Source organism: Numida meleagris, chromosome 1 (genome assembly GCF_002078875.1).
Source record: "Numida meleagris isolate 19003 breed g44 Domestic line chromosome 1, NumMel1.0, whole genome shotgun sequence".
Lineage (NCBI taxonomy): Eukaryota > Metazoa > Chordata > Aves > Galliformes > Numididae > Numida > Numida meleagris.
The window spans coordinates 334,766-349,304 of NC_034409.1; the positions used below are offsets into that span (position 1 = coordinate 334,766).

Genomic DNA, 14,539 nt, shown 5'->3' on the forward strand with positions numbered 1-14,539 from the left:
CACCACGAGCCAGCACTGTGCCCTCACAGCCCAGAGAGCCAACTGCACGCTGGGTGCATCCAGAGCAGCGCGGCCAGCAGGGAGAGGGGGGAACCGCCCCCCTGCTCTGCGCTGGGACACCTCACCTGGAGCCCTGCGTCCAGATGGGGAGTGCTCAGCACAGGAGAGACATGGAGCTGTTGGAGCACATCCAGAAAAGGGCCACAAAAAGGAAGGGATGGAAAGAGGGGGGATTTAGGCTGGATGTAAGGAGCAAGGTCTTAATGCTGAGGGTGGTGAGGCACTGCACAGGTTGCACAGAGAGGTGGTGCTGCCCTGTCCCTGCAGACAGCCACGCTCAGGGATTGGGGCTCTGAGCACCTGATGGAGCTGGGGGGGTCCCTGCTCAGTGCATGGAGTGGGACCAGATGGCCTTGAAGGTCCCTTCCAACCCAAACCACTCTGTGATTCCATGACTCTATGAAAACATTTCTGACAAGTTACCAGCAACCCAGAGGTCTGCAGGCAGCCTGGTGCCCATCTCAGTCCCTGCAGGACACCATGGGCTGTGCCCTCCCTGAGCCAGGCCTGCAGCTGGAGCAATTGCACTGCAGGAGAGCTGCCTCTGTTCCTCCGGGCAGGAGGGGGAACGTGGCTCCTGAGAAAAGTCTGGGAACTGGGCTGGCAGCGACTGCATCCCCGGTGCGTGCCAGGGGGATCCCCACACTGATACAGCAGAGGGGATGTCAGCAGCACAGTGCATGGGGAGGCAGAGCAGAGAGGAAGGTGCTGCTCGCAGCTGGCTGGAGCCCAACCTCGAGAACAGATCATAGAATCATAGAATCATGGAATGGCTTGGGTTGGAAGGGACCTGAAGGATCATCAAGTTCCAACCCCCCCACTGCAGGTAGGGCCGCCAACCTCCACATCTAATACCAGACCAGGCTGCACAGGGCCCCATCCAACCCGGCCTTGAACACCTCCAGGCACAGGGCATCCACAGCCTCTCTGGGCAGCCTGTGCCAGCACCTCACCACTCTCTTGGTAAAGAACTTCCCCCTAACATCCAACCTAAATCTTCCCTCCTTGAGCTTAAAACCATTTCCCCTTGTCCTACCATTATCTACCCTTGTAGATACCCTTGGGAGCATCTGGGCTCCGTCAGGTTGGAGTCCTACCTCGTGCTGCCCAGCAGAATGGGCCGGGCATGGAGCTGCAGCTCTGCACGCTGTGCAGTCGGGCAATGCAATGGCTGACAGTGCAAATTTGGGGTGCAGTGCAACGGGTGACAGTGCAAATTTGGGGTGCAGAGAGGCGCTCTTAAGGAGCTGGCCTTGCTGAGCTGCTTCAGCTTATCCCTCAAAGGAGTGATGGAGTTGAGAAGAGTGGAATACACGCAAAGGAAATAGTCCTTGGTCAGGGCGTGCGCCTTGTCATCTGTAAGGGCCATTCCAGGGCCTGTTCCAGGAGAGCCAAGGAACGCTGCAGGGGATTGTCCTGGGGAGAGGGGTGCAGGCACAGCGCAAAGTGCAGGCAGCAGGGTGCACAGACGTCTGTGGAGATGAGCAGGGATGTGAGGTGAGGCCAGCAGGGTCAGGCTCATGGCAGAACAGGTGGAAGGTGGATTTCTGCCATAGGGTAGAGGCAGCAATGTCTGCACGTGGAGTGGAAGCAGAGGGGGACCCAGTGAAGGAGCTCCCAGGGGTGGCTGTTGGGAAGCGGATCCAGCTGCAGCCCCTGGGTCTTCCAGCCAGGCCCTGAGCAATCCTGGGGATCCTCACTGTCAAACTGCAGAGCCGGGGGGTCCTGCGGGCACGGGACGAGCAGCAGTAGGCACAGCAATAGGGCACAGCACTATGGAGGCACTGAGGCCTGTCAGGGGCCTGGGACTCGGCGTGCGCTGCTTACATCTTCCTTTCCTAAAGGTTTTATTCCCATAACGTCTTCTGGGTTGTTAATTTCTTCAAAGCGTGTTTTAAGTATTTTGCGTGCGCGTCCCAGCACGGCGTGGTGTTCCTCATTACCATGTTTATAGCGATTCCAATTACCGGTGACCTTCAGAGCTGACGGCGGTGCGCCGGTGCCCAGCTTGCAGCCACGATTTGTGGGCCACAGCGGAGCATCATTCCTCCTCTCCGTCAGCAGCAGCCGCGCATCGAAGGCATCGCCCGCCCCGCGCGGGGCCCTGGGGGCCGGTGGCTGTCAGAGGGGGATGGCACCAGGAGACAAGGATGGGATTTTGAAGAAGAAAGCGAGGCAGGCTTCTGAGCGTCGGGACAGACCGGTGGAGATGGCATCCACGCTTCACGGAGTCATGGAATGGTTTGGGTTGGAAGGGACCTTCGTGCAACCACAGGGTGGTTTGGGTTGGAAGGGCTCTCTAAAGGCCGTCTGGTCCCACTCCCTGCAATGAGCAGGGACCCCCCCAGCTCCATCAGGTGCTCAGAGCCTTGACCCCTGACCGTGGGTGTCTGCAGGGACGGGGCAGCACCACCTCTCTGTGCAACCTGTGCAGTGCATCACCACCTTCAGCGTAAGCAACTTTTCAAGCCAGGCCTCTCTGAAGTGCAGCTGAACCTGAGCTCCTGGTTCCAAGTGCTGTCCTTGTGCCCAGCGTGGACTGCTGCAGCCTCTGAGCTCCCCGACCCTCCTGCCCCAGCCCAGAGCTTGTGCTTTCTCCCCACCGTTCCTAAGTTATGTGTTTGTACAGGAGGAAGGGTGTGCAAGAGTGGAGTGAGGCTGAGGTGCTGCGCTCACTGGTAAGACCCCAGTGACCTCCAGCCCCTGGGACCAGTGGGGCAGCCCATGGCAAGGCAAGTGTACCTGCAGCGGAGGGACTGGGTGGGAAATATTTAAACAAACCCAACATGTGAGTCCATGGGGACTGCTGAGATGTGCCCAGGAGCAGTGAGGGAGGCTGACGGCACTGCAGGAGCACTCTCAATGATCCCTGGAAGATGGTGGTGGGGAGATGTCCTGACAGGTGGATGAAGGGAGATGCCAGCGCTGTCTGCAGAAGGGGAGGAGGGGCTGTGAGGAGCTGTGGGTTGCCACTGCCACCCCCCACCCCCGGAGCTGACGGAGCACCAAGCCCTGGGGGGGTGGGGAGGTGGCTGGGAGCACCAGCCTGGATCTGTGGAGGGGAAGTCCTGCTTGACCGAGTGGATGGGGCTCTGCCCGAGGTGCCAGGCTGCGGAATGAGAGGAGAGCAGGGGGAGGTTCTTCTTGACTTGGGGGAGGCTTTTGATGTTGTCTTGTGTAACGTCCTCACAGACCAACTGGTGGAATATGGAGAAGTTTAAAGTTTGCCTTCTGTTGGAATAGACTCAGTTTGCTGTTACATTAAAATCTGTGTTCAGCTTGCCGCCAGACAAGCTGAAATTTCAGTCCTCCCAGCCCTCATGAAATATCAAATCTTAAAACGGGAGCACTGCGAGTGAAGAGCCAAGCATAACAGCGCAGGAACAGAAGGCTTTGAGGAGCAGAACGAGCTCCCTTCCACCAGGGACCAGTGGGGAAGTTGTGAATACAAAGTGTAAGACGGGGAATTTTCCACTGGGAAGCGTTAGCGGACTTGTAGTGCATGGACAAGAGCAGTGGGAAATACAGTGTGGGATTTGGGTCTGTTCCAAATGGTGACAGCATCACAACCTTTGGAGAGCGGAGCATTAGCATCTCGGGAAAGGATCTGGAGAAGAGACTTCAAAGAAGCTCCTCCTTGGCTGGAAAATCGGGGTTTTCTTTTTCCCTTGCTTCCGATGGGGTTAGCGCCTGGGAGAGGCAATCACTGCGCTCCCTTCTACGGGGGATCTGCTTGGGCTGTCGTGGAGGAGCACGTGGCTTGTGAGTGGTGCTGGGATCTGGATTTGGCTGTGAGGGACACAGGGACAAATCCAGCAGTGCTGTGACGTGACAGGGCTAGCTGAGCTGGAGACGGCACGCGTGGCAGCGTGGGTGCGTGTCCCCCCCGATGGCCTTGGGATGCAATGCCTCGCCCCAGCCAGCTGTAGGGAGAAGAATCCTCAGCGACCCCTGGTACAATAAATACGAACTGCCAGGACCTGCTTCTGGCTGTGGGGGCTCTCCTCCAAACGGGGCACTGCTCTGCCTCCTGCGGCGTGCCCAGCCCCCTCCTCCAGCAGTACAACAAAAAGTCACAGAGTCGGCCAGAGCTGATGACTGGAAGAGGTTGATCAGCAGCTGTTAATTCATTGGCACTGCTGCCCAGAGCTGTGGGTGCCCCATCCCTGCAGGTGACCGAGGCCGTGGATGGGCCCTGGGCAGCCTGAGCTGGGGGGGCACCCGGCCCATGGCAGGGGTGCGTGGGAGGGGCTCTGGGGTCCCTTCCAACACGAGCTATTCTGTGATTCTAGGAACTGCTTGCAGTGCAGATTGAGAAAAACAAGACAGTCCCTTGCAAACCATTGGTGGTTGCCTCATTGATTCAGCTCCTGACAGAGGGCCTGCTTCGGCCAGAGGAGGTTCCTCGTCGTCTGCTGGGAGCGGCGTGGTGCTGGGAGGGAGCACCCAGCAGCCTCTGAGATCAGTGCATGGGTGCTGGGGCAGCCCCCGAGATGCTCTGCAGCCGGCAGCCTCTGCCTCTGGGAGGAGCGGCTCTTTTTAGTTCCCGGATCGACTCGAGGACATTTCGGATCACAGAAAAGCTCAAAATGGAAACGAGGTTTGTGCTGTCACAGCCACAAGATTAGGTTCCGATCACGGAATTGGAGAAGCAGCTACAAAGCAAAAGCATAAGATAAGGTGACGCAAATCTGCCGTAGGCCATCAGGCTTCACTTTACCTTCAGAAATGGGCTCTGAGCTGGAGGCTGTCCTTGGGTTCGTGTTCCCTCTTGGTGCGAGGTGACTACAGCTGCTCCTGGAGCTCCAGAGCAAGTCCCAGGAATCCCCGTGTCCTGGGCCAGTCAGGGGATCTCTGCATGTGACCGCCTTGGTTTTAAGGACTTGTTCCTCAGCTAATGCCAAGGGAATTACTTGGAGATCGTTTGGGACTTCCCTCTGACAGCAGGGACCATGGGATGCTGAGCCTTGATTATGTTTTCCAAACGTTGCATCAAAAGCTTTTCACTTTCGGGTGATGTTCCTCTTGAGCTAAACGGCTTCCTCTGGGCTGCACACAGCAGATGAGTTCGTGGTCTGTTCTGGAGCTGGGGGAGCTCTGGACCCCCCAGCAGCTCAGCACCACGCGGCTGCAGTGGGTGGGGGGGAACCAGGAAGGTGAAAGCATAGGGACCCCTGGGTTGGGGTGTTTTGATAGGGAAAGCCCAAGCTGCGTGTGCCAGCAAAGCACCGCCAGGAATTCATCCCCCGCATCCCGTGGGCAGCGGGTGAGCAGCTACATCCAGAAGGACTCAGCCCATGGGAAAACGCCATCACTCAGCATCTGCCCCTTCCTCCGTGCTTACCCCCAGCTTTCATTGCTGAGCACGACGCCGTAGGGTCCGGGATGTCCCTTGGGTCCATTTGGGTCGGTGTCCTGGTGCTGCCTCCTCCCAGTGCCCCCCCGGCCCCTCGCTGCAGCTCAGCACAAAACGTCCTTGGCTGTGCAGCACTGCTCGGCAACAGCCGAAACATCGCTGTGTTACCACGGCTATTTTCGTCCCAGATCCAAAACACCGCATCACGCAAGGAAAATAACCCTCCCAGCCACAACGCCGGCAACCACGATAACCCGAGAGCTGCTGAAGCTGCTCTCCTCCACTTTTCTGCATCAGGTGCAAATGATTGTCCTTGGAGTGCATGAGTTCAAGAGGTGCACTTCAGCCTTTTGCTGGGTGAAGCGGGGCTGACATCTGGGCGCTCTGGATGTGGTGTGTGAATGGGGAACATCCCAAAGGACGAGCAGGGGTTCTCACCTCCCTTCCTTCTCCCTGGGGCTGCACCTCCTTTGTGTGCTCACGCGCTCTGGGGATGACGATCATTTTCTTTGTGGCCACAAGCAATGTCGTGGCCGTGTCTGATAACCCAGAAAACTGCAGATCTTTCTTGCAGAGCCTGATAACATAAGGTGTGTTGGGGGGAGGAGGTTGCAGGGAACTTAGAGATGGCAGCCGACGTGGGGATGGGTTGGGGTTGGACTTGATGTTCTTGATGCTCTTTCTCGACCTTCATCCATCCATCGAACATGCAATTGGTGGCAGTGGTTTTCATGCAGCCCCTATGCTGGCCACGCCGTGCTGCAGCCCTGCTCGTGTCCAGCTGCACCACGGAGGCGGGTTGGCTCGCAGCTCCTCGGCAGTTGGGATCCCAGCGGCCTGAAAGCGTCCCTCCTCGGTCGGCAGCTGGTGAGGAGTTCCAGCTGATCGTTCCCTGGTTTAATGAGGACACTCCCGGAGTGATCCTCGGTGAAAATTGCCCTGACTCCGAATTCGTTTTATCTTCGGAGCACATTTTCAGACTTCCTTTCTGTTTCTCTAAGCTTTGAGCAAGTAAAAACAAGACTTAATGCACTGGGAGAATTTGGCTTACGTTGAGGAACCCTGGTGTTTGGTGTCATTCGGAGGGAAAGCTCTTTTATTTTTGTATCATTTTTGGAAAGGGACCTGTTAGGACCCCTCAGTTCTCACAGTGACCCGCGTTGTTGCCGTAACCAATTCCTTTCCCTCTCTACATCTCGTTTCCCCGCGTAGCTGTGATTTCTCTGCGCCGAGGGCTGCTTGCCTCATCTCGTTGTGATGCTAAATTAAGACAAGAGTAGGCCAATCGATGTGGTTTACAAGGCCTTCCTGTATCCAGGAGTACGCGTTTGCTGTGCTGTGTTCTTGGAGTGTCAACGGTTCTCAATGGAGGATGCCCCGTGCTTGGCTTGAAGGGAGTTGCCATGTGCAGCGTGCTCCTGGGAAGCTCAGGTCACAATCCTTGGTGACGTGCGGGACGTTCAGCCCTGGTTCGTGTTTCCATCGCGTGGCTGCACGAAGGCGCTGTCTGCCCTTCCTCTCTGCTTGATTTGGGTGAGGGAGCATCCTGTGGGCTTCACGAGGGGCTGTGTTCCCGCAGACCATGCCTGACCCCAGCCACGTTCTGCGTGCTCGGTCCTCCTGCGTTTCCGCTGTCGTGACGCTGAGCGGTGCCATCCCGCCCTCCCCATTTTCGGGGCCCTCCTCGTCCTCATCACCTCTCTGTTTCTTCCCGCAGTGCTGAGCATTGGCGAAGGTGGCTTTTGGGAAGGAACTGTGAAAGGAAGGACCGGCTGGTTCCCAGCAGAATGCGTCGAGGAGGTGCAGATGCGGCAGTACGACCCGCGGCAAGGTAAGCTGCTCCGCGATGGCAGATGCACAGAACAGCCCCAGAAATTCAGAACTCTCCGTTTTAAATTTCTAGCCCTCTCAGGGCTCGCCCGTGGTGAATACATCTGATGAATTGCATTGTTCGGGGCATCAGTTCATTTACAGTGTGCCCGGCAGCACACCCTGACCCACCACACGAGGGTGTGTGGTGCTGCCGTGAGGAGGGCACTCAGTGCTCCTTGTTGTGGAGCACACCTGAGGGTGTTGGTCAGCAGCTGAACACAAGGCAGCAGCGTGCCCGGGTGGCCAAGAAGGCCAACAGCATCCTGGCTTGGAGCAGCAGCAGTGCAGGCAGCAGGAGCAGGAGGTGCCCATCCCTCAGGGAGAGCTCAGTGATCTCCCCCACTCCTGAAAGGAGGTTGTGGCGGGGGGGGGGGCGGCCTCTTTTCTCGGGTGACAAATGATGGGATGCGATGAAATGGTCTCAAGTTGTGCTGGGGAGGTATAGATCGGATACGAGGATGAATTTTGTCATGGCCGGAGTGGTTGGGGATTGGAATGGGCTGCCCAAGGAGGCGGTGGAGTCTCCCTCCCTGGAGGTAGTTAGGGGACATAGGGACGTGGCACTGAGGGACGTGGTTCGGTGGTGAGACTCAGTAAGTCTGGTTCAAGGTTGGACTTGATGATCTTGAAGGCCTTTTCCAACCTAGATGATTCTATGAAAAGTTTTGACCTGGTAGCACTTTGCTGGAGAATAGAGCCGTGCCAATCTCGCGGGTGTTCCCAGCTGTGTTTGCAAACTGAGGAAAGTAGTGGGGCTGTATGGCAGATGTCTGCCTCTTGTTGAGGCAGATTGAAGATGACTGTTACAAGGTCGAGAGCAGCTCAAGAAATGCATTGTGATCTTCTCTAAATTCAGAGAGAGCAGGTTCCAGGGCTGACGTTTTGAAGATGGAATTAGGATGTTCCTTTAACCTGCATGTGTTTTCATGCTTTGAGGGAGAAGGCCCAGAGCTGCATGTTGCTCTGTCTTTAATGAGGCAGGTTCTTCTGTAACGGTGCCTCTAGGTAAGAGCTTCCTTCCTAGATCTCACTTTATAGACCCTGCGGTGCTTATTGACTTGGAAGAAGAATGCCTGGTCACCCACCTCAGTTTCAGGTCCCAAGAAACTCAAGCTTCTCACTTTCCAGTGAGGGCCTCATTAGATATCTCCTGTCTGTAGGACCAAAATTCTTTGAGGTTTAAACACGGATTTTCCACTGAATAACTCACTTTCTGTAGGTTCTAAATTTATTTCTTACAGTACATTGAGTCAGAGATCTTTATGCGAAGGTGACCGATAGCAGAGGTGATCTTTCACGCAGCATTGTGATGTTCTAAGAGGAGATGCAGGTTCTAGTTATCAGTCCATCTCTTCATTATGCACTTTTACTCTTCAGCAGCACCTCCTCTAACTCCATACCCTATGTTCTACTCTAAGTGGCACGTCATTTGCATTGGAGTCAGGAAATTAATCTCTTTGTGCTTTCCACGTGGCTGAAACAGGCCTGCGTGTCAATCTAGGATCATCATTGGGTGGTCCTCACGGCTGGTGGCTTCCCTGACATCTGTAGATGTGCATGTCATGCAGCTCCATTCCCACCTGCACAGCTGCCGTGGAGCATCACCAGAACATGGTGCGGGCAGCTCCTGCCCCGCTGTCTGGGAGCCTGTGGGTCTATTTCCAAGTGATGGTGGAAGGTGGGCTTTCTCTGTGGATTTTTGACTGGAATGGAGCAGAAGGAGTTGGCTGTCGGTGCCCGTGTGTGTGTCTGCCCGCTGTGCTCCTTCCTCCCCTCCTCTGCGTGTGCCCAAGGACCACAAAGCTCAGAGTGTGAGCTGCACGTCGGCAACCAGGGAAGAAGGTGCACGGCACTGTCTGCAGCTCAAGCACCCAGCCCACAGGGGCAATGCCACAGGTGCTCCGAGTCCTTCTGCTTCCCAGAGCTGCAGATGCTGCCGAGTCACTGTGCTCAGCACTGCGAGCATTCAGAGGAAGCACTGCACAGAGAGGCTGTACCCACGCGTTTGGTCTCTGTGAGATCAAAGTGCCCTTAAAGCAAGGCAAGGCGAGAGTCGGTTTGGGTGGGCTGTTATCAGCCTTGCCAGTTTTAGTACAGCAGGAGGAGAATCAGACAGGTGCTGATGTATCTGTGCCTAACAGAGCCCCAGAGAGGGGCTGGCTGCAGCGGTGACAGCAGCGTGGAGCAGCAGCCAGGCTCGGAGAAGATGTGGTTTTCCTTGCCAGTGGAACTGACGGTGGACAGAGGGAAAGAAGCTGAACCGAGTGGCTCAATGGGTGTAACATCTGCAATGGGGGAGAATAGGGGAGAGCAGCACGCCTGTGCCTTAAGGAGAGATGGAGGTGAGGGAAAGCTGAGGGTGAGGGGTGCATGTGATGCACAGACTGCAGAAACAGAGGGAGCACCAGACCCAAAACCTTCCAATTGCTCTGAAAAACGATGATGCGAGGTATCTTGGTAATGAGGAAGAGTCTGGATTTTTATAGCTGATGAAAAAAAAAATGCAGTGAAGTGAATGGAACTGACTTTCTCCGATAAGTTGAAAAAGAGATGGAATTCGAAGAGAATTTTTTAAGTCAAAGGTACAAAACCCATCTCTAGCGTATCCCAGGCGGAAGAGAAATCTTGCAGGTAGGGAATCCAAATGCAAGAGGCTGAAAAGAAGCCCATAGGAAAGAGCAGAGCTCCCAAAGAGCAAAGGCTGGGATTCATCGGCAAAGAAATCTGTGCAAGAGGGATCTGAAATTCTAAATGTAATACGCACCTTGCCAAAAACACGGCAGAGAGAAATCTTGAATAATCTATTTCCCCTCTTAAAAATTCTGGGCTGTACAAATGAAGGAGTGAGGAGAGCAGAGCTGTTAAGCAGCGAGGTTGAGGTGAGATCAAAGCTAATTAGATCAAGCTCCAGGCTCACCAGAACACTCGCCTGGATGTGTGGGGAGGTGGATGGGCAGGCTGAGGCCGGGCTGCTGCTGGGACAGCAGTGTCACTGATGTGCCACCGTGCCCCTGACCAGGCCCCATCCCATCCCATGGGCCCAGGAGCTCCATCCAGCTGTGGGCTGTGGGCCCAGGGCTGTGTTGGAGACGTCCCGTTGTCTGACCAGCCATGGTCCTACAGCCTGGGGCCCTCTCAGTCCAGACCACAGCCCACGGACCAGTGTCCTCAGAGCTGCCCGGTGATCGTTAGTCCTTACCCTAATGCCAATCTGCAGGTTGGCTTTCAGGCTTGTCTTGAGACCTGCCCCATGGCCACGATGCCATCCTTGTGAGCTCAGCTCCTCGCTGGAGCTGGCCCCACTGAGGCTGCCTCGGCCCTTGGCTGGCGAGGATGGTCCAAGCTGCAGGTCCTGGCCCAGATCCCCATCAGGAGCAGCCAACCCCTGCAGACCCCAGAAACCATGGGCACCAACGCTCTGAGAGAAAGAATGTGGAAAACTGCTGGTACGTTGGTGGAGGTTGGCACTGGGGTGAGCGTAGATCAGAGGTGGGAAACGGAGATAAGGTTGGCAAAGGAAATGTCATCGTTTGAGCTCGTCTGGATTTTGGGACAGAGCTTAACTGTGTCGTGGAAAATTATTAGTGAGGGTGGAGGAAGTGTGGGGGAGCACGAGAAGTTTGTCATCTGTCGCTGGCTGATTAGTGGCTGCATCTGTTAAGTGCTTTCACTGGGAGCCGTGTCCAAAAGAAAACGGGAATGTGCTGCTCATGTCTCCTTGTGAAGTCGGATGCGGTGAGAACATTTTACTTTAAGAGGTGGATGAGTTGGTGCAACAGAGACAGGATGAAATTCAGGAGGATAAAATGCAGGCCCTAGCAGTGAGCTGATGAAAAGAATTCCCGTTGCAAGCCAGCGCTGCACTTGTTGGAGCAACAACTGGAGGGGTTGCTGCATTGGAGCTCTCCTGCCCTGCGGAGCTCACTGGTCTCTGAGGAAGTGATACCTGGAAATTAAAGGACAAGCTTGGGTTTGCGAAGCAGAACGTGCCAAATGCAGGCAGCCTGTTGACACACAAACAAGTAACTAGAACGAGAGGTGTGATAACAGAGCATAAGCTCTCCCCTGCACTGCCAGCCTGAACCCTGGCCTTGGTGGAAATCCAAGGCTGCTTGGAAGCACCTTGCTCCTATTTGCCTCTCTCATGTTTGTTTGGAGCGGTAGCATCTCCTCTGGGAAACATTCTGTGCTCTTTATCTGCTTCCACATACAAACCTGTCTGGAGAGAAACGCTAAGGAAGCTCTTTGCAGACGGTATCTGAGGAGCACGTATGAGCCTCCTGGCTTGGTTTTTCTCCTGTGGCTGCTTCCTGGCCCCTGGGGAGCGGAGCTGCCCCTTCCCTCTGCAGTGGGTGGCGAGACCCAGGGTTGGGCTCTGCTGCTGCCAACACGGCCACGGTCTGAGCTGCAGAGAGCGCGTAGGTGGGCTGGGACTGAGCGAGAGCTGCGGTGAATCCTGGGCGCTAGCAGCTGTGGCACAAGTGTTTAGCAAATGGTTTCCTTTCTGTCGAAGAGGGAGAGCAGTCAGCGATGCCTCGGGAACCGTCTGCTTTGCGCAGAGTGGCAGGGGTTTCCTTTCCTCATCGCTTCCCGTCTGCCCACGTGTTTGTCACAAGATTTTCAATTGTTTTCCATCGTTGTAACATCTGTATTCGTAGAATCACAGAATTATTCAGGTTGGGAAAGACCTATAAGGTCACCAAGTCCAACCCCACCACATCCCCACCATGCCCACTGACCACGTCCCTATTCCTATTACACAAGACCCATTAACAGAGTTCCTGGCGGACTTAGTTGCTTCTTTTTATGAGCAAGGAAAAACATTAAGACTGGGGGAGCTCTCTGTTACAGTGGGGAGATATTTGGTTACTTCCCCGGTGCCTGCGGGTGGCAGTGGAGGGAGCAGCAGGGTTGCTGCTTGGTCCTGTTGTGAAAGGGTTTTCTGAAGGAAGATTTAGGAACTTGAAACACCTCTTGCTCAAGAAACAAGTTTCATATGTAAGAAATGGTTTGAGGTGGTAACATCGACTGTTGGATAGTTCGCGTTACTTTCAAGTTGAAAAATGAGACCATCGTGCTAGTCGGGCCTGGCCCCTCTCCATCTCTTCTTGTGACCAGCGTAGATCGCAAAGAGCGGATGACATCGTAAGGGAATTTAAAACATCGTTACCATCGCTATTTCTGAGCCATCTGCTCCGGCTGCGTTGTTCAGGAGAGTCAAAAGCATTGTCCAGCCGAGTCCACGAGATGCAGCAGAGCACATCATCACTGAAGATCCCAAAGCGTTTTGTTGGGGCCCAGTGCCCATAGGGAACCTTTGCATCGTTACCTGGTCCAGCCCCAGAGCGTGGTCCTGAGCGTGCCCTGGTGTGGGGAGCAGGGCTGGTCCTGGCCCTTCTTGGGCTCAGGGTGGGAAGGCACCAAAGATGCTGGCTGTTTCTTTTGGTAGAGGGCACTGTTGTTCTTCACTCATCTGCTGCCAGCCTCAGGTGATAACACGCGTGGGCTGCCGAGGAGGAGGAGGATCGCGGAGGATTTGGGTACCCCGGTGAAACGCAGCTCTCTGATCTCCTGCAGGGAGCTGGCTGTCTCCTCCGGGAGGTCTGCACCAGCCTTTGGGGACGTCACCCCATTTCGTTACGCTCTCCATTTCGTGACTTCATCTGTGTCTGTCCTGTGTCTGAAGGGACGAGTCACCCATTCCACCTGTTCTGTCGTTGTCTAGGAGCACTGCAGAGTCTGCCTTGACTTGTGCAAGTCCTCCCTTTGAGGACTTCAGATAACATGAACCTGGGGTTGTCTTCAGCTGGCCGGTGACAAAGCCTCATCCACAGTGACACTGGATGGGGCACAGGGCGATGACTGCAGTCCTGCAGCTGAGATGGCTGGTGTCCTGGGGGCCGTGGTGGTGTCCCAGTAACCACTGGTGTGGGCTGGGTCTCTCTGGTTTGGTTGTAGTGACTCAGACGTGGCACCACGCAGTGAGCTGGAGCTGTACACGTGGGGTTGGTTCGGTTTTTTTGGGGATGCTCTGAACAGGAGGGGAAGGAAAGCCCCGAGGAAGGGGCTGGAGCTTGGATGTGAGCCAGGAGGAGGGAGGGGGGCAGGGGAGCAGGAGCCCAGTGGGGCCAACGGGAGTTACCCACGAGGCAGGACCAGGGGATGCTGCGTGCCTGGGGTTTGTCAGGGCTTTGGCGCGTTCCCTGCACTACCCTTACAGCCATTTGCTTTCACGTGAAGAGCGGTAGCAAGGATACAACTGCAGCTTCAAATTGTTTCCCGTTGGTTGAAGAAATAGATCTGCATTTATCGTGGTCTCTTGGCTGGAGGGAGGTGGCTCTTCCCCTTCGTAGGGTGACAATTCCCTGCCAGAGCAGGGAATCGGAACGGGCCCTCTCTTCGCTTGCACCAGCATTTAGAAGCCCCTGAACTTCTTTTCCACTCTCCCGACTTTCATCCGAGGCCGATCCTGTCTCCATTATATTGCTTCCCACGCTGGGCTTCCTCCGCCCGTGCTGCCGTTAGCTTTGATCCCCTTCTCCCCGTGCTTTAATTAATCCGCTGCTCTGCTGGCAGCTTCCCCTTTCAGCCCAGAATAAAGGTCAGCGTTGCGAGTACCGAGGGGCTGCTTCGCTTTTACAGCTAATATCTGTTACGTTTGCTGGTTTTTAATTTTTCCCTTTCTGAGCGAGGAGTTGCACGTCCCTGGATTCCTTCCAGATCCGCTTTCCCTGAACATTTCTGATGGCAGAACTCTTTGCACTGATTTGACCACCGAACAGCAGAAGCGTGTACGTTCCGGGGCAGCACAGCGCTCAGGCTCGGGCACTACACGTGCTCTGGGCACAAACTGAGCGTCCCCATTCCCCAAAGTGATGGCTGTAAGAGTGCTGGGGTCAAGCAGGGTGCCTGGAGGAGCAGCAAAGTGCTGTGACTTCTGGAGCAGCCTCTTCTGAAGCTCTTAGCGCTGCAGTAGCACTCAGCTCTCGTCTCGTCTCCATCGCGCCGTGTCTCCGAGGAGCAGCGATGCTGTTGTCTTAGAGCACTCTCAGGCTGACACTTGAACTGCTCGGAATTCCAGGGAGTTTGAACCGCAAACAAGGCAGCGGCTGAAAGTGGTTTCTGCTGGGCTGATTCATTTTAAGCTTGGAAAACTGAGAAAAAAAGGAAAGGAAAGGAAAGGAAAGGAAAGGAAAGGAAAGGAAAGGAAAGGAAAGGAAAGGAAAGGAAAGGAAAGGAAAGGAAAGGAAA

At 55.3% G+C, this 14,539-nt stretch overlaps 1 protein-coding gene across 1 annotated transcript in view; it reads left to right on the forward strand.

Moving 5' to 3' along the window:
- Positions 1-14,539, forward strand: part of LOC110392179 (SH3 and multiple ankyrin repeat domains protein 3-like) — a gene marked incomplete at its 3' end in the record, with an annotated part of 155,445 nt that overhangs the window by 74,063 nt on the left and 66,843 nt on the right. The window contains 1 exon segment of the mRNA XM_021384204.1: positions 7,134-7,247. Within this exon segment, the coding sequence (XP_021239879.1) occupies positions 7,223-7,247 (25 nt within the window).